General features: G+C 38.9%; 2 protein-coding genes across 3 annotated transcripts; both read right to left on the reverse strand.

Annotated features, from left to right (window-relative positions):
- Positions 1-1102: 1102 nt before the first annotated feature.
- Positions 1103-11060, reverse strand: il6st (interleukin 6 signal transducer). Its single transcript, XM_035535608.1, is given in 23 exon segments — positions 1103-2376; positions 2378-2617; positions 2620-2727; positions 2729-2743; positions 2745-2762; positions 3613-3694; positions 3967-4063; positions 4581-4721; positions 4902-5045; positions 5261-5386; positions 5797-6000; positions 6592-6793; positions 6915-6956; positions 6959-6993; positions 7110-7160; positions 7163-7268; positions 7718-7872; positions 8118-8281; positions 8485-8626; positions 8838-8961; positions 8964-9145; positions 9622-9700; positions 10868-11060. Coding segments are annotated over 22 exon segments (2646 nt in total). The 5' UTR covers positions 10868-11060; the 3' UTR covers positions 1103-2187.
- Positions 11061-12144: 1084 nt separating this feature from the next.
- Positions 12145-23029, reverse strand: ankrd55 (ankyrin repeat domain 55). Of its 2 annotated transcripts, XM_035535705.1 has the most exons (12): positions 22729-23029; positions 21837-21956; positions 21251-21381; positions 18532-18641; positions 17342-17402; positions 16521-16649; positions 15574-15758; positions 14615-14782; positions 14057-14075; positions 13444-13975; positions 13260-13352; positions 12145-12794 (listed from the first exon to the last, which is right to left on the reverse strand). In XM_035535705.1, exons 1-12 carry the CDS (start codon positions 22766-22768, stop codon positions 12523-12525), a joined length of 1860 nt encoding a protein of 619 aa, XP_035391598.1. In that variant the 5' UTR covers positions 22769-23029; the 3' UTR covers positions 12145-12522. The 2 variants fall into 2 exon arrangements, with proteins under 2 accessions (XP_035391598.1, XP_026864859.2); XM_027009058.2 differs by having other exon boundaries at positions 13444-14075.
- Positions 23030-27182: the final 4153 nt, after the last annotated feature.

A 27182-nucleotide genomic window follows, 5' to 3' on the forward strand; every position in this document is an offset into this window, starting at 1 on the left:
TAGCCCCTACCACATACATTGCAGTTTTCAGGCGTATTTCAGCTCTGAGTGTTTTTGAAACAGGCACAATAAATTGCAGCCAATCAGAACAGAGCTCAATTGATCTTCTATCCATCTTAAATGTGCAATAACACAAACAGCCCGTTCTTGTTATGTCTTCAGCCGCAAACCCGCAGACTACATTTCTCATTGTTCCAGATCCCCTGAACATTAGCATCACCTGCCTCTTATTTGTTCCTACATCTTTAAGTGTATATACACCCTCCCCTTTACTACCGATTTATGCCTGTTTCTACAGATTACGTCTTTGTGCCTTTTCTCCCATTGGCGTTTGCCTGGATTATTGTCTGCATTGTTACCGACCCTTGCCTGTTTACCAACACTGAGTTTCGACTATGATTTTTTATTAAATGCCTACATTCATACAAGCAGCTCCATCTCTGCCTCCTGAGCCTGACAAGGGTTTGAGATTGGAAAATGCTTATGCTTTGGTAACATAACTATTCAACTTCTAAGTAAGCCTAAATTGTTGTAGGACACATGACAACACAGCAGGAATACATGGATTTAGGTATGCTAAATGAACGAAAAGATGTTTGACCGCATCTGCTAACAGTCAGTCAAGATCTCTCAAGGGGCAGTGAATATACACTTGACAGTAACTTTTTTTAGAACATACTTCATCTATTGTCATGCATAGTTTTGCGTTAGTCATTTTGTAGCCCTGGTCAACTTCTGACGACAGCACAGCTATTGACTGGACATGTTAGATATCAGATTATTCTCAAGATAGCAATGTAGTAGTGATTGGAAATAACCAAGTGTTTTGAGGCTGTTGCCTGACATTGTCCTGTTTGACCTTGTGAAATCCATACTGCTTCACCTTTTAAATGAGTACATGATAGTTGTTAATTTGGAGTAAATACACACCATGTCCTTGAATAATCTTGAGCTGTTCGTGTTTATGTCCAATAATTGTCATTTATATTTAACAGTATAAGCATATAGAAACAGTTTCTCAGATCTACTCATCTGACAATATTATGAAATGCACTTTCCAGCTCTTATCGTAATGGACTAATGAACTTAAGCGCAAGATAGATTGTTTTGATAAATTACCCTTTATTTCAATGTTAGGTTATTACAAAGTGTAAATACTCTGTTGATGAAATGTCAGACAATCCTGGGGAATGTGCACATAACAAAAGGCATGCATTAAAAAGGTGTCTATTTAGTTAATGTAGTGTTGATTTTCGTACAGATATACATATACACATGTGCATACACACAATATGCGCATTCTAGTAGATTATGACAGTCCTGTAGAGATGTTTTAGTCGTGATTGAATGAAGCTGCATATTATGAAAAAAGTGCAGTGATACTTAAGCAACAAGGAAATTGTTCACCAGTTTCCAGATTTCACATATATTCACTACTTAAAGCACGCCCTGTGGATCGTCCACAGCCATGTGTCCTGAGCTTCAAAGCTGTTATTAGGAAAATAAATTGGGGCTGAATTCTACCTCCAACTAAAGTCCAACAAATGCAAGTTACAGCAGAAGCAGTCAGATAAAAACATGCTAGTAAAACTTTGAAAACTGGGAACTTTTATGGTACAGTGTGGCCACAGCAATGTATAGTGGTCAGTTTTCCTGGTAATATTTTACAGATTTATGAAATAAAAAGTACATTCAATTATTTTCAAAAGTTATAGTCAGTATTTTATAACCCTTCCTGCTTTAACGAAGACCTTTAGCTTAAATAATTAAAAATTACAAAAGCAGTAAACAGCTTAATGCTTCGTAAAAAATAAAAGGATCTTTGTTCAATAAAGAAAAGAAAAGCATAAACAGAGCCATACATAGTATATATTTGAATATTAAATATTTTAAAGGAGATTCACAGTCATATGACTAAGGCATATTCTTATGTATACACTCTGACACAGTATGTGCAACACCACAATTAGACATTTTTCTTCTTAAATGATTGTTGATATACAAAATAAAACTGAAATTGTCAGGCACATGTGTGTCTTTAACATGTTCTTGGGTTAAGCAGCATTCAGAGTGAAACCAAAGGAAAAATACTACAACATTCAATAAAATGTGGCAATGAAATCACGTCACCAAATAAAGGCACAGACCTTGTTAACAATGAAATGCCGCAGCATCACCATCCTTTTATCACTGCGGTCGGTAGCCATTCTGCTGTGGCATGTAACCGGTGGCAGGGCCAGGTGGATCCTCTGTGAGAGTGGGTGTGTCCTCCTCCTCCATTGAACTGAAGTTCAGGGGGCTACAGCTTGGCTCCTCCCCTTCCTGCATCTGCAGCTGCTCCAGGCCTCGGCCTCTTCTGACGTAAGCACTTCTCTGGGTGGCTGCTGCCCTCTAGCAGATGCTCTGGGTGTCTCCTCAATGTCCAGGAGAGAGCTGTGTGGACTCAGAAACGGGCAAAGACAGGGGCCTGCAAGCTGGGGGTCTGGCCCTTGTAGCCGCTGGCTACCACAGAGGAATACTGTACAGTACTGGCGGTGGTCTGGCACGAGTCGCCCTCATCGCTGTCAGACACGCTCTGCCGTGGGGAGGACATGCAGGAGGAGCCCCCAATTGCCACTAGCTGTGCTCCTCTGAGAAGTACTTATCCATTTTTGAGAGGCAAGCACTGTCATTGTCCTCCTCGCACAGAGACTTCCCATCAAACATGTCCACCTCCACCACACTCACCATCAGGTAGCGTGGCTTTCTTTCGGAGTGTCCGCCTAAGGAAATTTCAAACAGTTGTTACCTTCCGCTAAACACAAATGTGCCTGCTAACAAGTCATACAACCTTGATATGAGACTGTATAAACAGCATATAGAACATCCCACTGCTGATGAGGAATTCCAAATTTGATATGAGACTGTATAAATTAAACCAAAGACTGACTAATGATATAAAATACATAAATATACAGTTTACCTAATCTATGTAATTAGTTAGCAATAAAGCTGTTGGGGTTCTATGCACACAAATGAGTAAGGGTGTAATGAAGCATTGCAATACATACACTGCAAAAATGTGACAGTGTGCACTGTGGAGATGGATAAAATGTTCTGTGTATTATGCCATATAATGCAGTTGCAATGTTTGACCACCAGAGACCTTTCGATTTAACTCACACTAGCAAATCCTAGTCTTTTGCATTGACTATGCATTAGAAACTTGTTTTTTTTTTTATATATAGTGAAGCTACATTTTCTTTACAGTACATTTTACAATTATAAACTTCTGTTCCCAATTTCTTTCAAATTCAGGGGACTAAATATTCTTTTTGTTTAAAGTTTTATATTATAAATGTGCATATTTTTTGCCTTGTTTATGCATTTAAGAAATAAAAAAGACATATATCTTCATTTTTTGTCATTCAAATTTTGTTTCAAAATATCGTGAAGAAATCAAATTGTGAATCCAGAACCAAGAACTGAATCAAACCAGGAGTGAAATGCTCCATTACACTCCTACAAATTAGTCCCATCAGCTAGGTAACAGTCCTACATTTTATATGAAATTATAGAAGCAGTGAAAAAAAAGTAACTGCAAAAAATTCAGAGAATGTACTGCTCACTCACCCTAGTGGGACAGTCAGGTGACCAGTTAGCAATTGTGCTGTGGGAGGGGTCTGGAACCTTTGGCCAAAACCGTTTTTTAATCCTGGAGAGAGATTAAGAAGAAAGAGGTAACAAATCACAAAAACAACAAAAATACCCATTTAAAAGACACAGAAATAGATGTCGCTGTATTGATATTTCAACATTAGGTTATATAATCAACAATCCAATCCAATACTGTATTCATGAATATATAAGATTTGATACTAATGTTTCTTTTGCAAGTTTTCTGCTTGTGTTAGGGTTTAAGGGAGGTCTGTGGATTTGTCTTTTAAGTTAAGCAAAAAGGGGTGATTCATGTGGTAACTGACTCACGCTTCTCTTTTCTTGAGGGAGAACATCATTATGAAAATAACAAAGAAGAGGAAGCCCAAGCACACCAATACCACGATCATCTCAATTTCACCATCATCTACAGTTCACAGGGGTGGAGACACACAAAAAAGGCATATTTGCAGAAAGGCACATTCATTTGTACATACTGAAAACTATACTCTGTAAATGAAAGCACCCTTTCACAGTTTGCTCAAGAGAGTAACATTAACTTCACACTTCTTTTTCCTGTATGCCTACACTCTTCACAAACCTGTATGCCTACATTCTTCACAGGTAAGCTTACACTAAATGTGTGAAATTCCACTGAACTTTCTGTTTAGACTACAACTTAGCAACATTTTTCTTTCTTTTTTTGTGGTTATTGGTTTGTTTTTGGCAGAAATTTTTTTTTTTAATTATGCAAGTTCACTTATACTATACAAACAATTCGCACTGAGCACTTAAATTCACCAAAATCTTTGAATTATGAAAGCAAATACACATTAAATTCAGATATGTTGTAAAATGCATGCATTATACTGTGTGCTATGTAAAATAAAAACAATATAAACAACAGCAAAAGAAAATGCAGGTAATCTCAAAGGAATACACACCATACTTCTTTGTGTACAAACTGGAATCAGAGCCGTTGACTGAGCCCTCCATGTTGGAAACCATGACATGTACCACATATTGGCTTGCACTGGCCAGTTCGGTCAGCTTGTGTGAATGGAACTCAGACCCAACAACAACAACTGGCAAACAGATTGAATTATGAGCCACAAAAGGTCATGAATTATACTTTACATTCAGTACTGATACAAACTTGAGAGTGTTCCTGCACAACATCATCTAAACCAACATAGTCTTTATCAAGTATGTATAAGCACAAGCAGTAAAGTAACATTTTGTAAGACTCAACCAATTTCTCCTACATTGCTCATTATCTCCTGTTTTATAGAAGATGGTGTAATTGGTGAGAAATCCACGCTGACTGGTAACTGGTATCTCCTCCCATTTCAAGTGAACACTGTTTTTCTGTGTTTCAGTTGCTTCAACAGAGGGGCCCCGTAGAGGAGCTGGGGTTCAAATTAAAAGAAGTTCAGTACATTAATGCAGGTGAATTATCCACATTTACTTTTGTTAGAAAGGACTCACCAAATGTCTCTTGAAACCAATGTATTACATCAGTTTATTTTTACTTTTTTCTAAAACACTTTGAAATTTGAAAGTTCAAGAAATTGAATCATATAAATACGTGTGAAAAAGCTTGAGGCAAACTGATGATACGTACGTCCTTGTTTGAGATAGGCTTCTACAGTGACCTTGTCTCCTGGTAGGTTATAATACAAGTTGGAATGCTTGAGTCCATAAATTGGACAGACTGATATTTTGTAGCGTACAAATGGCTCAAAGTTACCTAGTAGGTAAAGTCAAAAGGAGTCTATAGTTAATAGAACCACACTTATCATGAAGCCATTAATACATTCAGGCTGGCTTAAAGGTTGTTTCTCTTTGAAAATGGACACCAATATAAACATATCCATGAGAATACTAATGTAGAATATGCTATCCTCCACCTGACAAATGACAGTTCTGTAATTAATAAGGTGTTATTTTAGGAACTATTGATATACAGTAATGAAATACTAGAATTAAATACTAATTAGATTTTAAAGTCAGACAACCACCATACATATACCAAAGATGAGCTGAAAAAATAACATATTAATAAATACAAATAAAATATTTAACATAATATATAATATTATATGTATAATATGGTATAACAAATACAAACAAGATGAATTCTAATGTAAAGTTTCCCACCTTTAAGCAGAACACTGTATGAGCTGGCATTTTTTTTGGCCAAGACTCTCTGCCAGTCCCTTTTTCCTTCAGGTACCGAGACCCATTCTAGCACATACTCAAAGACACGTAAGAGCCATTTGGAACCAGAGGGTGGGAGCCAGTCCACCCACAGCTGCCCATCTCGGACTGACCAGCGCACCTGTTCTGCTCCAGCTCGGAGCACTGAGAGGTAAAACCACATAATTAGATCAGGGTGATTTGCTACAGAAACCAAAACACCATATTGTTTTATTTTTGTTTTGATTTATGTTTTGTATATTGAAGTTAAGTACTGCTGCATGTGTTCATCTAAAGGTTATTTGACAATTTTGAGCTAAATAAATGAGAAAATAAGAAAAGCCCACTGTTAACACTTCCTTTGTGTTATAGGAATGTGTCTTATTTACCAAAGTCACTGTTTGGTCACCATCTATTAGACAAACTACACATCTCGTGATCATCTTTAACTGTAACTACAAATTCTTTGAATTCTTTGAATAAAACTCCCAAAAACACCTAAATGTTTGTTATGGTTTGAAGTGTTTCTTTTTAACAAAAAGCTACTGAATTCCTAATTTTGTAATTGCACATCAATCCTATCATAAACTATTCGACTGATGTGCACAAATTGCATCATTTCATTCCTGTACCTCTAAAGAGTATTCATTTAGGGTAGGGTATAAAATAAAAAAAATGCACAACATGCACAAACTCTTTTCTTCACAGTCAATGCAAACGTTTCATTACAAGAACAATGAGACATGTTTCACATACCCTGGCTAGATCTTGGAACCACTAAAGAAGCCACAGGAGAAACACCTGCAGAATTGTGTGCAGTCATTCTGATAAACATCTTTTCCCCCTTTATATGCAACTGGTGCTCTTTAGAATGGACAACATGTCTCTCGGCACTGACCCCATTTTCTTCAACTGTGATGTTATATCCTAATATTTTTCCATTGGATTTCACAGGATCCTGTGACATAAAATAGAAACATAAATCATTTGCTCTCATATCATAAAGCACATACACTACCAAAGAAAGCCATTTCAATAAATGTGTTTAGTAACAACATTTACACCAAACATTAATAAACATTTCACCTCCAAATCAGCTTCACCACTGTATTATTTTCTCTTCATAGACTCTCCACAGATCTGATTTGCTTTCAGGCTCTGAGTAAAATGGGGTGGTATAATAAGATCATATGCAAATGATCAAAGATGACTGTACTGGGCTTTACATAACCACTGAGAATCCTACAAGATGAATCTACTCAGCAGTGACTTACTGGCTTCTGGTGTGCGAGCTGTTGCATTGGGTACTCCAGTCACTCAGTAACGATGCCCTTCTGATTAATGCAGCGCATCTGAACCACATAATCAGTGTAGGGCTGAAGGAACTGCAGCCTGAAGGACTCAATGTATGACTCAGTGGCGCTTTGGGGTACCTGAAAGAACATGGTCCAAGTTGGACATCACATGACATATGGCTAAACGTCCCTCTAGTTCCATCCCAGGCTGAATGTTTATGATGTGGTAGATCAGAGACATCCTGAGCCAGGACAGAATCTGACTGTCCAACTTTTAAATAATTCTGGGTAACAAAGTATTAATAGAAATAAGAAAGTAGTTAAGCCACAACAATTAATCTTCTTTAGTCTGAGAACGTCAAAAGGTAATGTGACTCATAAAACAAAAAAGGAAGCAATAGTTTTGGACAACATGAAATGACTTTGCAATATTTAAATGGAATGTTGAAAATTCAACCTCCTAATAAATCAGTAATACTGATAAACAAAACACACATACTGTTGCTTTCACCTGCCAGAAAGATTAGCCAAATGACATTCATGCATTATCCAACTTTATATACAGGATAATTTAAAGAGCAAGGCACCTGTTCCCAAACATGGGAGCCTACATGGCAGTATCTGATGTTGTACTTAAGCACGAAGGTTGCTTTGTGAATGGGATGGATCCAGGTAACCAATAAAGATGTTGGGAAATTGGCTTCTGGAATTAATTTCACTTCTAATGGTGGATTTGGTTTTACTTGGAGAAAAGAAGAGACAAAAAACATTGGGTTCATCATTTCACTGGATTATTTGAAATACATAACCCTCCCAAATCACTATACTCAATTGCCTAAATATGTACCATTTCTGAGCTACACTTGGAGAGAAGAGTGGGTTAAAATGCTGCCAATTAATACAGGTACCTTTCAAAGCTGTGACTACTAAGGTAACTGCCACCATAATAAAATGCAAGAAAATCATCTTAAATTTTATACTACATACCAAAACATTCTGGATCATTTTGCAGTTTCTTCGATTTCACAGAGCCCAATACATTATTCACTTCGACCGACACATTTATTTCCATATAATGGGGAAAAGTGTCAAGGTTTACAGTGAGGTTGCGGCAGAGTGGGTCAACAGAGAAGGCTGAGTATGTGTTTGTTCTAGAAAAGAAAAACAACACAAACAAAAAATGCCATTTGTTTCATAACATTACACAAAAATTCACAATAAAAGCTCTGTTTTGAAAAAGAGTTACTTAGTAGGAAAGTCTACTTTTAGGACTTTCAATGCGTCCCCCTTTTTAAAATCATGCTTTCTGGATTTTGCCTTTCAAATTTAATTCATTTCAAGCACCAAAACAAACCCAGTCTTTGCTTTGAGTGTATAGTTGGTGATAAATATTGGTTTTCTTTCCCCGGGATCCCACAAACAAGTCAAATTAGGAGACACCGATCTGTTATGTTGAAGAGCAACACATCGCAGATTCTGTGGCTTTAATGGTGGATCTGAAAGACATCAATGCCACCATTCTGTTAGAAAAATTTTAAAGTGTGTGATGTGTAAAAGTGTAACACATTCCTATGATCTAAAAAAATATCACATTACAATTAATACAATTATCTCCTATAAACTATTGAAAATTCAATAATTCTCCCTTTTAAAGCACTACACCATCACAGACCTTTATGACAAATTGAACACCTAAAAAATACTTACATCCTTTATCAAGGAAGATACCATAATTGCATGGTTCTTCATATGAAGGAGATTTTTTATGTGCTTTACAAATCAGTGGGTTTTTCATGTCACTGCTTACTTTCACAGTGACAGCAACAGCTGGAATTGTTTACTTTTCTTGTACAACTCATGTGGAACAGTAATATTTCCAAAGAGCCATTCAATGTTGTCTGCGCTGTACTTTGAATTTGGATGAAGAATGCAGGTAGCTGTGAATTCCTTGTCTAGTTCAACTGGAATTGTCTGTGCAGAATCTGGTTGTATTTTTGCACAGTTATCAATGTAACCTGAGGACAGGGGGTAAAAATCCAAATGAAACTAAAAATCAAATAACGTACTAAAAATTAAACAGCATGACAGAAATGACACATTATGAGGTATGGAATTCATACCACATTATTTTCTATAATCATCTAATTTGCTAAACACTGACCTGACAATTACAATATTTTACATTTTTAGGTATACATTTCAAACACCTGCAGATTACAATACATTTCCATTTCTATTATGTATTTGTTTGCTTTTTAAATCCCTTTTCTGCTATGACATGAGTGTGCTTAAAATGTGCAGTTTCAAATCTGTAGGGTTTTTTTTTACTAGCAATTTTACTAGTACTTGATTTTACTAGTAATTTACTTTAAAATAAATATATAACAATCTTAATAACAATATATACTGGAATATTAAGATTATGACAAAATGATATTGCCATAGGATATTATGACATTTGTGTATTATCAGGTTATAACAAGTTGCTTACCAACTGCATGGCTGAAGGACATAAAGATAAGCAGTAAAAAACGTAGTGAGGTTTTCATTTTGACACTAATTGCCAGCATCTGGAAAAGTAATTTGTAATTATATGCATTTGCAAGATAGGCTGAGCTATACTACATAAAATATTTTGTATACAATTAACATTCACAATGCAATGTGTGTCAAGTCACTTTTTTAACAGCTGACTTTCTTGATCTATACATAGGCCACGACAATGACAGAAAATGTATTTACATTCTTTACATGCAAAACAACTTCCACCGTCACTATATCCAAACAAATTATGGTTACCGAGACTTGTTATAACGTGTCATTCATTAGAGCAACCTACTTAACCAACTCCCTGAACACGCCAGACGATATGCTTGCATGCTTTGATGAGACTTTTAACTATTATAGATTTAATCCTCTGTGTTTTCTGGGGTCAAACATTAACTGTAAGTGTTGCACTAAAGAAGTTAGCTAGCTAAATAGTTAGCATACAAAATATACGAGAACATCGGCAGTGAGCCCCTGAGTAGTAGCCCATCCAAGCAGAGATCCTCTGAATACTCTAGCTATCGATGCTGATCGTTTAATAAAATGAATGCCTAAATTAGCTAGCTAACTAACTAGTTCAATTTTGTTCAACAATTTTAGAACTGAGCCATAATAACTAATCTTCCTTTCCCTCTCTGAATCTGCTGTATGGATCCAGATCACGTATTCAAACCTTTAACCTGTAAAATACATCACAATCGGTAACTTTAAATGCCAGGTTAATTGTAGCTTCAAATGAAATCCAATGACGCATGGGTGTGGATTAAAATACAAATGACAGATACTTCTCTACCTGGTTAGCTAACCCTAGCTAACATATAAGGTCTCGAATAGCTTAACTTTACTGTGAACACTGGCGCTAAAATATGTGTTTAAAAAGATTTAATTCAGCTATTCGATAAGAATCTGGGACAAAACCATGACTTACAACAGCAAGTGGCATTACAGTGGGCGCAGGAGCTAGCAAACTGTTAACGGCTACCCAGATGTTAACAGCCAGCTACCTGTTTAGCTTGGGAGGCTGCGAGGTACTTAGCTACGCAAGTTAGTTAGCTAGCAAACACTACCTAGTTCGCTTGTTAGCTAGCATAGGTTAGCTACCTTGAAAGATAATGAATAGATATATATTAATGAATTTGTCTCGGTTAATACAAGCCTCTGAAACTAAACTGTCTTTTTATAATTCTTACCTCCGGTGTTATCAAACCATTGTCATATGTTGTGCGTGACCGTTTTATCGAGCTAGCTACCTTCTTAGCTACTTCAGCCAGTAACACAAGACTTTGCAACTGAGAGCATAAGTTAAAAACAGCAAACCTCTTACTTGAATCTACAAAGAAGGAAGGCTCTATAGATCTAAAACAAAATGCGCAACCACGAACCCTAAGAGCCAACCCTGCCTGCAGTCCGTTCTGGTTCGTCAATTCAACTGTCAATCAACAAAATGTAACGCGTCAGGAATTTGCTACTACATTTCCAGTTATACTCCACCCGCTTCCCGAAAGCACGTTTGAGGGAGGGGTGACGGGACTCTTATTCAGCTAGTGTAGTTCCCAGGCTATCGGGAAACCGTACATTTGGACTACGTCCAAAAACTTTTTGAACGTCTCATTTTCTCGTTTACTCGCTATTTTATATTTAAAGAATAGAGATTTTGAGGTCACTACAAGCAAACACGTGTATTGTATTTGAACTAGAGGTAGATAGCCAGTTAGCTGTACTTACACAAAGTAAAATCTGTGATAGAATTGTAGCCTACTTTTTTTGTTGAAAATTCATTCCGAGACATTTTTATATTCAAGTATATTTTATGCGGAAAATAATCTACTTTATGCGCAGCTTGCGTTGGGTCCTGTTGCACATGGCCTAATTAACTTTGCAAGAGGGAATTCAGTACTTGGCTAGTTTTGATAATGACTAAACATTTTGTAATCCAACTAGCGGTTAATGATTTAAATAGGGTCATTTTACTTCTATTTGACTTGTTTTCACTGAGCAGTACTCTTACTTGACTCTTCCGTTTAACCTTGACAGGTCTGATAGGTATCAGTTACAACTGACTGAATATGGGATCGTAAACCACATAAATATACAAAAACACACAAACAGCCAGTCAACACTAATACATGTTGACGATTTTAGTACTGATTATTGATTTATTCATTTAATAATTAAAGATGAAAACTCTGCAACTGACTACATGGAGCTAACTGGAGTTTCAACTGTAGGCATCATATGGTATTTCACATTTTCAACCACCATTTCATTTATTCTGAAAAAAAGAGATTGACCAAGAACCACTATGCACACACTGTTGCTAATGTGAAAAACTACCAGTTTCCTCCGTTTGAATGATGTGCCTAAGAGCTACTTGAACGCTGATCGCTTCAGCTTGTGAACAATCTCCTCCTAAGTGTGTGAGTGAAACCAACACATGTATTATTTAAAAATATATACCCATATTTATTCATTTTCATCATTAAAACATTCACATTACATACTCAAATTGTGTTCAAATTACAAGGTAAAGCAGAAAACCATTTAGTACACAGTGCATGCCATAGAGAAAAATTCAATTATTGTGCAAAAATGTATGAAAAATAGGCTAATAAGTTCATATATTTTATCAAACATATTATCTATAACAATTAATTAAAATGGACCTTCTCCTTCTCTCATTGCCAAGAAAATGTACTGGCAACTCTGAAGATCAATAGTTTTTTGCTTTAAAATAGTCTAATTAAACCTAAAGAATATTTTCAAGTTTACGGAGTGGAGCCAGTCACAATGTGGCTTATGAGAGGTCACTAGTAAACTGAAGATCTATTAAGTTCTTTTGTCGGGGTTACTCTGAGCTGTGAACATTCTGGAGTTTTGGGGGTGAGGGGCTTCGTTTTCTCTGAGGAGGGATGGCAGGAAGAACTTGTATGTTGCGCAGGGGCTCAGTGGTCAGAGGAGTGGGAAAGGAACATAGCGACTGGCTCTGAGGGAAGCTGGACCTATAAATCTTGGAGGTTAAAGGAGGTGGGAGTCCTGCCAGATTACGTCCCAGAGAGCTGAGTGGGAGGGATTTGGACTTCTTCACTCCTTGAGACACTTGGTCAGGTGGCAAGGAGACTGAAGACAAGAAAGGAAATCAAATCATATCAAGTGTGCTGTCCTAATTTGGTAGAACAGAGGTTCCTATCTTCTCTCCTGGAGATGTATCACTCTGCAGAGTTTAGTTCCATCCCCTAATGTAACACACTTGATCTTGTTAATCAAGGCCTTCATCATGTCTGAATATTAGAGCAAGATATGCTGGAACTAAAATCTGTAGGGAGGCAGATCTCTAGGACCATAGTTGAGCAACTTTGATGCAGCTCATACAGATGTATAGACGCATTACCTTTAGCAAACATAACTAAACTAATTAAATAAAGTTTCTAAAAGTGCTCTCTCAGTACCTTTACTAACTAACAAGCACAAACAAAGCAAGTAATTAAAATATATTATGATATTAAGGTATTAAAATATTAAGGTATTAAGATATAAGGTATTTGAATTTTAGGGATAAAATTTTGCATTTATGAAGAAGCTTACATCTATGAGTGCAGTGATCATGAATGGGAGCCAAACTGTGACGTGTCAGGACAGATTCTCTTATCCTTAGTGGCACAAGGTGAGTATTTGCAGCTGCCAAAGGGGGAAAAGCAGAAAACAGATATCACATGTTTGCAGTGAAAAAAAAAAAATTCAATAAGCAGAGGCTGTTTTTGTGAATCACCTTGATCATTTCTCTGAATGTAGGGCACATGGTTAGAGCAAAGCACATCTATGGGACTTGCTGTTTCTTGCAACAGTGTAGATGGAGGTGAGATCCAAGCCTTGTGTGTTAGCAGTTGGCTAGACTCTGTCTTCCAGGCAGGTCCAGCAGTTTGTTGACCGTGCACACTGCCATCAAACAGGTCATGCTCGCTCTTGCTCTTCTGCGACCTACGGACCAAATGACTGACCCCCTGCCCTGAGACAGTCCCATGTGCTGCAGTGTGTGAGTTGGCTGACAAAGAGTTTCCCAGAGTGATAGGTGGAAGACTCTGTGTACGTATGGGTGGCAGGCTCTTGCAGTCCTTGGTGGTGGTGTCCTCTAATAGATACAGCTTCTCAGATTCATTAGGGTGCTTTCGGCCATCTTCCTTGCTTGGGAGATCAACAATGCAGTCAAACACAGTGATGATGTCGTCCACTTCGGAGGTCTCCTCTTGCAGATGCTGCTCCTGGCCCAGGTCCCTCTGTCGTATGGCATGCACATCTTTTTTCTTTTTACAGGAAAAGATGTGGTTCAGCACACGGAATTTGCCCTCCTTTCTCATGGAGGGATCACTGCTCTGAAAGTGTACCTGTCGAGCTGCCTCAGACCTGCTGACAAACAAGATCATAAGTGTTGCTAGCAGAATTTACAGTTAATTATTAATTGTAGCAGACTGTTTGCTTTTTTACATACTGTTTTTAGTCTTATAGTGTTAGACAGTATAAGCAGAAATTCAGCCTAAGCCTATATGTTACAAAATTTAAACAGTCACTGAAGTCACTAAGTAAAGCCCAGTGATTTTAATCCCATTAATCATGTTCATGTAGAAAGAGGACATGATAGTAAAATCTTGAATAAGAAAATTATGTTATACTAGAGAGTATGTTACATATAATATCACTGTTCATTAACACGCTAATTTTGTCTAAAACCTAATAATCCCAATTATAACAATTTTGGTAATTTATAATACTATAGATACTTTAAAGGTTTCACTGCATAAAACATGGAAATGGCTCTAACATCATTCAATGTGGCTGCAAAATGTGACCACCTGGTAATTCCACCCAACTACATGATCTATGCCTACAGTCACATCTTTATAGAAGTCTAATTTAAGAAAACCTTAGAGGATCAAAGCCCTGACCTGGTCTCAGCCGAAAGGAGTTTGATACACTCAGTGTGACCGCAATACATGGCGTACGTGAGGGGTGTGTTCTCATTGATGTCTCTTGGACCAGGCTCAACACCCAGCTGTAGCAGAGCTTGCACACATTCCTCCTTCCCTGCTGCAGCAGCCCAGTGCAGAGGGGTCCTAATTTAGGAGTCAGGGGTAACAGGAAGTGCCAGTACAGCAAACAAAAGGTGATAATATGTATAGTATGGTATATACACTGAGTTGCCAGTTCACCTACTCTACAGCTACCATAGTCTTGTTCTCTCCACAGTAAGGATATGCTTCCAATGGCTTCTTTCATACATGTCTTAAAAACATATTTATTTTAATAAAGGTGTGTGTATATATATATTCAAAACATCCTACTCAGATATGTCCTATGTTGAAAACCATGTCACTCATGAAAGAGGACAATAAACTGATACAATGTAGACAGGATACAGGACTCCAGTACAATCCTTCACAAACTTCAGAGAACAATAGTGGCAGTAAGTTCTGAACAGAGCATGCTGGGGGAGAACACTGACCGCCCCGATTTCTTGGCATGAGCAAGTAAGCCTTATCACACAAGGGCACTGTGCGATGTCATGGTTATGCAACAACAAACAATGCTTGCAATTTGTTGCTGCAAATGTTACATGTGCACTTAAATTGAATTATTCTGAGTTTTGAAATCGTATCCCCCTCCACAGTCCTTAATTCGTAGCTTTTCATTTAGAAAGAGCCCCTTTGTCATCTGCGCTTTCATCAGAGTAGCACTAGACAGAGTGAGTAGTCAGTACTGGAGCAGGCAGAACTGTAGTTACTGATTTGCGTGGAAGATGAGAAAGGTGATAAAGGTGATAGGCACTCAGATGTCCTGGGTGTCTGCGGTGATGCTACTTGATAAGACTGCAAGTGGTGCAATGCTGTATAGCATGCTCTCTTACCGCTCGTCCACATCTAGGGCCTGCAGGTTGGTCTCTGGCACACGTGCCAGTTCGTAGATGATGTCACTGAAGCCTGCTGCTGCTGCAATGTGGACGCAGGTCTTGCCATTTTCATCATCATAGTTGATGACAGAGCAGCCAAGATGATGGTCAAGAATTAGTGAGCACATAAATCTGCTACCACTCTGCCGAATGAATAGATAGATAGATAGATAGATAGATAGATAGATAGATAGATAGATAGATAGATAGATAGATAGATAGATAGATAGATAGATAGATAGATAGATAGATAGATCTCTACTGAATGTAGATAAACAAGAATAATATGACAACAGCTTTATTAGCTCATGCTCAAGTCTCAGCTAATTGACTGAGGGGGAGGAAGCCTTGTTCCCTCAGAGATGAAGGCCTGAGGGAGATGAACACAAGCTTAGTGTACCTCATTATGACATAGGGCATCCTGACCAAGATCTCAGAGGGATTACACACACACACACACACACACACACACACACACACACACACACACACACACGCACGCACGCACGCACGCGCGCGCACGCACACAAACACACACACACACACCAGTCATATTTAAAAAAAAACAAAACTTAATTTCAGATTATTCATTCAAAAGGATGATTAAGTGTGTATATCTAGAAAGGAAAGGGCCTTAGAGTGATTCACCATGACAACCAAACTTTAGGGCTATGGATGATGCAACATGCCATGAACTGCTCTTTCAAAATCAATATATAATACATTTGGGTTTTAATTAACATATTGGAGCATACAAAACAAATCAAAAGTCAGAATTCTTAAAATTAGAACATGTGTAGCTGAACAATGTTTCTACTGCATGATTCATCGTTCTACTGAAGGCTTGCACACAGTTCACACATAAAAGTCCAGTTAATCATCTTACAAGAAAGATATTTTCCTACCTGCACAGCCCAGTGAAGCGCAGTCTTAAAGTCTTTATCTACCAGCGTGGGGTCTGCCCCTTTCTGCAGCAGGGCCTGCACGTGCTCCGGGCGGTTATGGAAGGATGCCCAGTGAAGAGCTGTCATTCCCTGCAAAATCCAGCAATGTGTCTGGTAGTAACGCTAGTTATGAATTGTAAGGTGATGGCAACCTCCTTACCCTCTCTAACAAGGTATACAAATCCCTATGACAGTAACATGCTGTACTGATGAAAGTTTGTATGGAAGTTGTGGGAAGGGCACATGAAATGCATGTTAATGTGTTCACTTAATGAGTACACTTTAATTTGGGATTTATGTCAATCATTTCAAATGATGTCTAGAAGTGTCACAAATACTGGCTTTACTTACTACATGTACAAAACCAGTCAGAAATCCGTGTATTTATCTACTACAGGTTTAGTACTAAAGCCCTCTTTGATGAGTCTGCTCTCACATCTCGCTGTGAACATAAAATACATGCTGCCAAATACTCAAATTATAGCCTAGCATGATCTTACTAATCTGTGTTTTTTAACGATTTTTAAATGTCACTGTGCTTAAAATGATAGCCAAGGGTGAGTTTTAAAGAGAGAATCATCAGCATGAATCACATTCATAGCTTCTTCATCTTTAGGATTGTGAATGACTAAGGACAATGAGATGACTGCTAACAGAGGGAACAGTCTTTTTTGGCTCTATCTGTGAGGGAAATTACTTTAAAATCTATGTTTCTATTTTTGCACTGGGCACTTGTCTTTGATTGTGCGTAATGTGATGACTGATTAACATCTTTTTATTACCTCATTGTCTTGATGATTTATTTCACACAGAGTTGATTGTTGCAGTAACACAGCCATGAGTCTATAAACAACATGACATAAAATGTAAGCATAATATCATGACCTTCTTTACTGACTCTCATTGTCTAATATCAAGCATCGATTAATGCAAGTGTAATTAGTAATTAGTAAATTAATTCTTAGTAAAGTTATTTCCAACTCTTCTCAACTTGAGAACGCTAATTGCAAAATGCTTATGTTCACTCTGTTTGGAAAGACTTCTGCAGACACTACATTCTCATTACCATGACTGCTAGTAATGCATAAAGAGACTGCCAGATGGTCAGGAGAGAAACAGGAAGTGCCAAGAAAGCATCTGGCTTTGTTTGTGCAGGAGGAGCATATGCAAGGTAGTGATGCATGTAGACTGCCTTCCCCCTTCCTGCTGTCAGAGGAGCTTGGCAGTGGTGCTATAGGTCTCTGGTTGCTATAGGTACCATGAATGTAGCCCCAGTGAGTGTGGTTTTCCTGTTAGAGGAAGCAACTTGCAAGTCTGCACTCCTTAACACGCACCATGACCACGTTATGATCTGGAGAAGCCAATTTGCTGACCCAGTGGCTGTGGATACTACAAAGAGCTTTCAGTTCCTTTTAGAATTCTAAATGAATCTGGAATACTTCCTCATTTCTACAGGGGAACTACAGGGGATTTAGTAGTATTTATAAAATTGATGATCAACCTTCTTGATATAAATTGACAGATATTTGAATGTACTTTCAAATGTTTATGTTTGTCAATTAATGTTTACTTTTGTCAAGTATCTTCAATGCACCTAGCATCATGCTTGCTTATTATTATTTATTAATGTGTTCAATAAACATATGTGAACCTATATGAACTAGATCTGAAAAAGTAAACATTAAAAACAGCTAAAGTGATCATTCTGAAATGTTTGCAAGGAATAATTCAAAGTTAGGCTTTTGGCAAACATTAACCTTTTAGCTGTTATCCTCCACAAGGAACCTCAACCCTAGGTCAACCATAATAGCCCAGAAAATGATTTCTTCATGGACGGTCCTAACAGAATGTGCATTGAAAGGACATTATGGCATGATATCTAGGGTTATACCTTCATAACCTTCTGAGAACCTTGTTTCTTGATAAGCAGAGCTATACAAAACAAGCTTTAGAAGAAAAATCAGCTTTGTACCTGAGGTCAACCTCAGCAGTAGCAGCATGAAGTGGCAATCGGCCGTTTTTATCAGGGATGTTCTGTTTTGCCCCATTTCGCAGTAAACAAACACAGCCTTCCAGCCAGCCCTGTGTACGATAACACAGAAGGACCTATCAGCGAATCATAGACTTGGATTCCAATTTTGTGAGTGTGGCTGTGTCAAGCAAACCGAGGACTATCTTTAATATCATGGAGGCCTCAATCAACAACGATAGCAGCTAAAAAACATACTGCGTCCATGCAACATTGCTGAAAAGTATTATCAAAGGGTACCATTGTGAGAGTATTATTATAAAAGTATTATTGTGAGAACATAAAAACATTTGATGCATTCAAATTAACTCTGCAAATCTTCAAATGGTTACTTCAGATTGTACCGGTACACTCCCCTACCCCACACATGACGTGATACGGCCCACCACATGCTTTGGGACTTATACTTGCTGATTGTGTTGTCTGTGACTGCCTCCTTATCTGTGACCATGTCCCCCCTTGTTATCTCACACCTGAACTTTACTGATCACATCATGTATGTATGTATGTATATTAACCCCTTTGTGTGTCGTTGGTTGTCTATTATTGTAGGTGTTAGTGTAAGTGTTCAAGTTATTGCTCATGTTTATGTTAATGTGCTTGTTTCTTGTTCATTGTATTCACGCTGCACTGATTATGTGTGACTGCTATATCGTTTATCGTCTGTGTTTTGCGTAAATAAATCTTTATCTGCTTAGAGAGACGTTTACGCATCTTGCGGCACTCAGGCCATCACAGAATAACCGACCACCACAGGATGTCGATGCTCTTGACACATGGACTGTTCACGGGGGTGCACTCATGCGTGAGACAAAAGGACAGCATCAAGCAAGCATGTGCCAGGAGGAATCACACTACTCAGGCGCTAGGGGAAGTTCCAGGTGTGGGTTTGAGTACGTGGCGGGTCCACCCAAAGCCCAAGAGGAGAACTGCCTCAAGGGCTTCGCCTCCATGATGGGCTCTCCCCGGGTGGCTTGAGATGTGTGGGCAGAAATTCATCACAGCACGTCTAGACCCAGGGCAGATGTGCTCCTTGGCATGTCCTACAGGGAATGGGACACGCCTTCAGTGCCTGGGCTCCCAGAAGGCACTTTTGTCTGTACGCCTACTGTGCTTGTGGGCGTACCATCTCGTCTGTCTTTTGCGCGCGCACTGTCTCTGTGGGTGTACCATGTTGTATGTCTTGGCTTGGTCCTGCCAAGGCTGCTGCCATTCTGGTCCCATTGAGGATGCTTCTGGTCCCATAGCGGATGCTTCTGGTCCCATAGCGGATGCTTCTGGTCCCATAGCGGATGCTCCGCCACTAGTTGCCGATGCGCTTCAAGGGGCCCCGTCAAGGGTGCTGCTGAAGCTCTTTGTCACTGCACCTTTAGTCCTGCTGGTCCCACCACGGAGGTTACTGCACTGCCCTGGGAACGTCACGGACTCCGACTTTCCCCCTCATTTTTGAGAGACTTCCCTTGGTGGTGGCTTCCAGTCTGCCTTGTTCCGTGCTGGCACCAGGCTTCGCCATGCCACAGTGGCCTGGATTATGCCGCCCCGATGGTGAATGCGTTGGGAGCCATGCCCTAGGGGGCGGGGTTACTGTAACAGTACATTCCCATACACCGTTACTTGCTGTGGGACTCATACTTGTTGATTTAGTTAACTGTGACTGCCTCCTTATCTGTGACCATGCCCCTCTTGTGAAAGATAAGGTTCAGGTGTGAGAACATCAAGTTTGTATGTATGCATATAAACCCGTGTATGTGTGTCGTTGGTTGTTGGTCATTGTTGGTGTTGGCCTAAGTGTTCAAGTTCTTGCTCACGTTTGTTTTGTACTCGTAAATCGTATTCACGCTGCACTGATAATGTGTGGGTAGCATATTGTTTACTGTTTGTGTTTTGTGTAAATAAATGTTTTCTGTGTATATATATATGTTTGTGCATCCTGCTCCTTGCCCTGCAGTACTTGGGCCGTCACACACACATTACAATTTTAATCTATTGAAATGGATAATGTTATTTACATTTTAGAAGATATCGCATTAGCTATAATAACTTAAGTTATTATAAGTTAAAAGTCAGCAAATGTGAATTTCATGGACGTGTTTTATAATGTTAAAATGTGGCAACAGGCATTGGGCATATCCCATTTACAGGTGGGGCAGGGTGGGGATGGAGTGGGGGCAGGCTATTAAGACAAATAGCTCACTCTTTCATTTCAGTGTGTCATTAACACACAAGTTGTTTTTATAGTCTACTTCCACAACTCTTTCAAGCTAGAGCCATGATACAGTGATACAGTATGTCATGATACAGTGTGGTATAACCATGTTGAGTAAAGTGCCCTGGCATTTATGAACCATCATTTTTGTATGAACTTTCCAAAATCTGTACTGTATTCTGTTACAACCTACTTCCAATTACTATGCCACATGAAAAAGGTCTGGAAAAGTCATGAATGATCATGAGTTTGTATATATTATACAAGTATATTATTAAAAATATACTTTTTTACATGATTACAGATGCAAATCTTATGCTTTATAAACATGATTTTCTTATGAAATACGATGCATGTTAAATACCATGTATGTATATTGTATAATGGCAAATATGATTCTTAAGGGGCTTTTATAGACCTTTTGAATATATGACTATGCCGAAGCATGGACTGTACCAAATATGTAGCGAGGGAGAGGGAGGTCCTGCCACACGCATCCTGGGTGTTGATGGATGCTCCCATCTTCAGCAGTAGCTTCACTGTATCCACCTGTCTGCCAGAGACGGCGTGCATCAGGGGCGTGGAGCCTGGGCCACAGACATAAGTAGCCAGCTTAGGGCTCCGTCTCAACATGTAGGCCATAAACAAGGTGTCTGGAAAAAAAACCCTGTCCACCCGCCAAGTTACATTTCACTCAGATCCACTGAATGAGCCTGGAAAGGATCAGGCTTGGTAGACATACTGCGGAGTGCAGTTAATGAGGCAAAAGCGACCAGGTTTGCATGCATCTGGAATGATACCTGACACCGACTCTATTCAGATATGCATGCTTCGTGTTGCTGCCCAGCTTTCATTACCACTCCCAATTAACTTTCATGGCTACTTCAAAACAGTTTCTCGTGTTTGGACCTTTTGTTGCTATAGTGAGATGCTGTGCTTTGACCATGCCCTGTGCAATGTCTATGTTGCGAAGAATAGTTAAACGACAGTGAATTAAAATGAGTATTGAAACGGAAGGGGAAATTGAATGCAACGCGCTTGCCTTCACGGTCGCAGCACTCCAGGATGGACGGGTCCTCACGGATCGTGGCAGTCAACGTGTTGACGTCCCCCGTGGCTGCTGCATGGAACACCACATTGAGGTCGACCTCCTCAACACAGTCTAATGAGCACAGGCACAGGAAGATGGATCAGGTCTTCTTGAAATAGAACAGACGGCATTCCCTCACATTTGATGTCCCTCAAATCGAGCGCGGCGTGCTTTTGCATTAAGTATGAGAGCAAGGAAAAGGGGAAGAATCAGGTTTAAGTATGCATTAAAGTGAACTTGTAAACTTGGTGAATACACTGCTTGAATCACTGAACGCATCCTTTAATTTAGCCTCTTGCTTGGCATCAAATGAGCCTAACCTACAGATGCAACAGATAGCCAAGAGATTATTAGGCCTAGAGTTTAATCTGTATCTATTTTTTATCTCTGAAGTCATTTGTGTTATGACTTTTGAGGCTGTTTTCCCATTCTAACAATGAAAGTGAGTCCCTGAAATAATTATCCCTGTATTTATCATTAATGCCATGTGGGGATATATAAATATACAAACACTCCTCACTAGCCACCTCGTAGAGAACCCCCTTGCACGTCACTGTTGGATGCCCTGGTGTAACCCTTTTGCATCTTACCTGCAAAGCTACTGTGCCAACCACATTTGTGCTTCAGGTTTTATTGAAAATCTCATAAAAATTATTATTAATTTTTTATTTTTAAAAAAAATGCAGTATAACTGGACTGTTTTCAATGTGCAAGTTTCTAGCATCCATTATAAACATATTACCACGCCGAGTGGCGGGCTATTGCAAAGACCACTGATAAGAGCTAGGGATTACTATGGCAACACTGGCAGCGGCACTAGCTACATCCTCACGCATCTGCTTACCTTTGTGCTGGTCAAATACAGAAGAAGAGGTGAACTCCATGGCGGAGAAGCACAGCGTGAGAAAATCACCACGGTATCAACCCCGGTGTGAGAGTCCTCGGTAGCCTATGACATGGTGCACCCCCATAGCCGCAGACAGACCAAACAGAGCGAGCGAGCGAGCGAGAGAGAGAGAGAGAGAGAGAGAGAGAGAGAGAGAGAGAGAGAGAGAGAGAGAGAGAGAGAGAACCTTGGCAGGATAAAATTTGGGGAAGGATTCTCCAGGTGGCATTCTACGCATCCATGGCTGGACACGGCGTGAGGCGAGTGTAGACGAAGCGCCGCTCCAGCGATCTGTGAATGGGGATGGAGAAGCTCGCACTGAGCATGTGCAGCAGCATCACAATGCAGCTTGTCTCCGTTCAGAGGGGTCCAAAGAGACGGGAGCAATGTCAGGAGCAATCTTTGACTTTTTAAAATGCAGCTATAAATGTGCTGCTATTTAAACCACACCCACTCTTTATGCTGCCCCAGTGTATTTTGTATACCTATAACGTAAAACAGTTGACACGGTCTGCGATACAAAGAGATTCAATAAGGGACGAAAAAAACCATTGCTATAAGCTAAATATTAAATATTAAAATATTTTCATTCCATTCATATTTGCCATGCACCTTGTCGCCATGAGAACGGTGAAGTTTATACATATATATGAGTTAATCCCGCGTAAACACTCGACCTGTACCCATACACATTTGAAGAGTTCCAACTGTATTTCTTCTTTCGAAAGCACACAAGAATTCCAGGGAAACGTTTGGACAAGGTTTTTCATCAGCTGTACAAGCAAAGTGTCGCTGAAGCTCTAGGATGTGAAGCCAGTTTAAGAAAAGTAGATGTTTAAATCATAGCAGTAATTCCATGAGGTTATGTAATCAATTGTATTTTATGACCTTAATTGGAAAGATGTTTGAATTTAAATATTGAGTCAGAAATACATCTTTATAGAGGGTATAAAGATTCGCTAAAGGTTTAATATGTTCTAATAACCAATTCTTTCTTTAAATAATTATTTATATATTTATTTATTTATTTATTTATTTAATCATATTTATAATTTCAGATATCAATGCTCTATGATTTTGATGTTAGGAAATGTTAGGAAATGTTATGATTATGATGTTAGGGTGTTTGATGTTATGATTTGAAATTGGGAAAAAATATTATATATGTAGCTTGCAGAGCATGAGGTAACGCCAACGTCGTGGGCTCGATAAGAGCGACTGCCAAATGTAAATGCAAATATAAATGACATGACTGCAATGCCAATATTTGTCCAGCAGATGTAGACACTTTATCAGTGAGCTATGGCTACAGCTGAAGAAAGTCACAAGCTAGGAAAGTGCAGCAGCTTCGTTAAAAATATTACTAAATATATGTAATAGACATTGCAGGAATATTTAATAGAGCCCTAAACCTTAAAAGAATAATGGTGAGCTAAAAGAGACATGATACAATACATGGTCTTATGGATTTTAGAAATTCCTTCATTCATTTTGGACTTCTCACATTTTTGGACACGAAGCAAAAATTATGGGTTTTATGGAGGCTCATTTGAAACACAGAACCATTCACAATCATTTCTTTATTCATTTTGCATTTGGCCTTTGCTGGCTGTTTCGCAACAGAGGAAATGCTGTAGTCTAGTGCTGGCCTTCCATGAACTCCTCTGAAAGCATGCAGACTGGCCCAGTCTAGAGAGAAGGGGATTTTGGGTAATTATGAAGGATAAACATGCTTTAGGCAAACAGACAAGAGATGCAACAGAATCTATAAACAGAGGAAATCCCTGGACAACAGGCAGCTCTGAAATATGCTGACCTGCTCAAAACCAAGTGGTAGCCTTCATTAGATTTACAGAAAATAAAGATTTGGCCATTTTAGTTCTAATTCAAATAAAGGAACAGTGGCACCATTAACAACATGAAGCTTCAACATACAAAAAAGTCATATGCTGACTTTCCCACATATGGTTTGCTTTGATCACATGATGTTATTTACTTAAAAAGGAACAAGTGAGAAAATGTTGAAAAATGTTTGCGCTTTGGTTGCATATTGACAAAGCCTTTGATCTGAACATGTGATGTAAAATTCTCCCAGATTCATAACTGGCATGGAAAAAGCAGTTAAAACAAATGTACACAGGCGGGAGATTTGGGAAAACAGGAAATCAGGATTACAATCATGTCTGCACATTCTGTTCATTGCAATAGAAAGTGTAAACAGTTTGTTAGGTCAGTGCAATGGTGCAGAAATTTTAGCTGCCCAGACATGCAACTGTTAATTAGCATAAATATAATAGACAGGTAACAAACCTTTTAGAACATTAATAAGACTTTCTGTTTACCGTATTGTTCTGTATACCACCTCCCTCGCAATCATATGCCTAATGACAGAGGTGAAAGTAAGCTAGTTGCATCCACTTATATAAAACAGGCAACTATGTGAGTTGTTGTTGTTTTTGGGTTTTTTTTAAAATAAAAATGCATTTGTATTCCTTTGAAATGAATTATTAACACATTCTTTTGAGGAGTTGGAGCTAGTTAACTCTCCCACCCCTGTTATTGGATGAGCAAAACAAAAACGGGATTTTTTTTTTTTTTTACAGTGAGTGGCTTTCTGCCAAAGAGCCTGTATCCACTGAAGCACTGTAGGCTGGTTGTTTGTCTGGACGAGCCCGTGGGCTGCATCTTTTGTTCCTTGGAATTTGAAATGAGAACGTCAGTTGTGTGGGAGATGTCCAGAGCTGAGAGAGCTCAGGGTGGGTGGTTTTGGGAGGACAGAGCCTGCAAAGACATTAATGTATAAGGACACACACGCACACACACGAACTCACATACGAACACCCGTACGCACAGTGAACTATTGCCTGACAAAGTAGCAGCATTAAATTAAATGGTAAATACATTGCTTTCCGCCTATACTCATGCATGAATTAAAATGACCTTTTATGAATTCAGATCTGTTGGGCAGGTTTTTAAGATTAACAATATTTCTTAATAATACCATTTTAATTTAACCACACAAGTCCCCTTTCTATAAGCAACAGCACATTCTAAAGACTTTATATACATTGTCTTTCCCATGAAAATTAACTCAATGTTTGGAAACTCATGATTGTTCCAAAGCTTTGTAACTGACAAAGCTGTTTCAACAAATTATTCAAAAATTTCCACCCTATGCTCCCTTGAAATAGTGTGTAAGCATGCCAACATCACTGGGGAGTTTTTGGATGTCCATCACAAGAAATGGCTCCAAAATGACTGCCAAATAGAGAGGGGCTGGGTCCTGGACAGGAAGCACTTGGAGAGGAAGTCCTGCTGTTGGACAGTTTGGCTGCTCAGCACAGCGCGCATCCTCTTCTCTGACCCCTGGATAAATGTTAATCCATCGTTCCACACCTCGCTCTTATGTGCACATGGTAAGATCAAGGCTATGTTTGTACTGTGTTCCGGTTTAGATTTTAAAGTCAAGCAGGGGCTTAACAATCATCTCAAAACACAATAACTCCTTCATAGTTGCCACAGTGTTGTGCATAGGTCTATAAAGACAGAGGACAAAATTGATATCAGTTTGAGCTGCATGTACTACTACTTTGTGTAAACTACCATAAACCAGAATAGTGCAGAGTTGGAGGAGGGTTTTTTAAGCCTGGAGATGGAGCATGAAGAACTTAGGTAAATTGCTATCATGCTTCTGTATAAGTGATACTCTTAACCAACTTATTAAACCAAACATGAATAACTTTTCCAGGTGTGAAAAGAATACAAATCTAATTGGCTGGAGTGTTCACAAGGTGTGAAATGTTTAATGATTTTGTAAAATTGATAATCTGTGAAATTAAAGTGTAGAAAATCCTGGGAGTAGTTGGGAATAACTGCAGTACTGGCTTGAGAATCCCTGGTCATCCACATATGACCTTTTAGTATTTTTAACTTTTTAATATTTACTTCATCAATTAGATTTTTGGCACTGAGCAGAAATGTTTAGTGAGAAAAAATTTCTGCTCAACAGTATCATGAGCTAGAATGATCCTGTTCAACCAGATGTCTGACTAATGTACATGTTTTTAGTTTAGAGGGTCTTCGTTCGCCAATCTTTGCTCATTGTGTGCAGATTTCTTGACTGAAAGGGCGAAGTGGCTCTTACTTTTCAGCGGCATCTCAAGTGCCTGTGTTTCTGTCAGCCTCTTCTTTTCTTCCACTTTGTTCAGTCCTCTGGAGACATGGTGGGGTTTGAGTTAATGGAATTACTGAGCATTTGGCTGGACCCAACCACTCCCCTTGGAGAACAAATTAAGGGAGAGATCCTTATTTAGCTTTAGCCACCCAGCTCCCACCACAGCGCCTGTTCCCACCCGCAAACCACCTGATCACCTGGGCCCTTGGAACTTTTTCAGGGGCTTGGCTGACCAAGC

The sequence above is a fragment of the Electrophorus electricus genome, chromosome 17, assembly GCF_013358815.1.
Source record: "Electrophorus electricus isolate fEleEle1 chromosome 17, fEleEle1.pri, whole genome shotgun sequence".
In the NCBI taxonomy this organism is placed as follows: Eukaryota; Metazoa; Chordata; class Actinopteri; order Gymnotiformes; family Gymnotidae; genus Electrophorus; species Electrophorus electricus.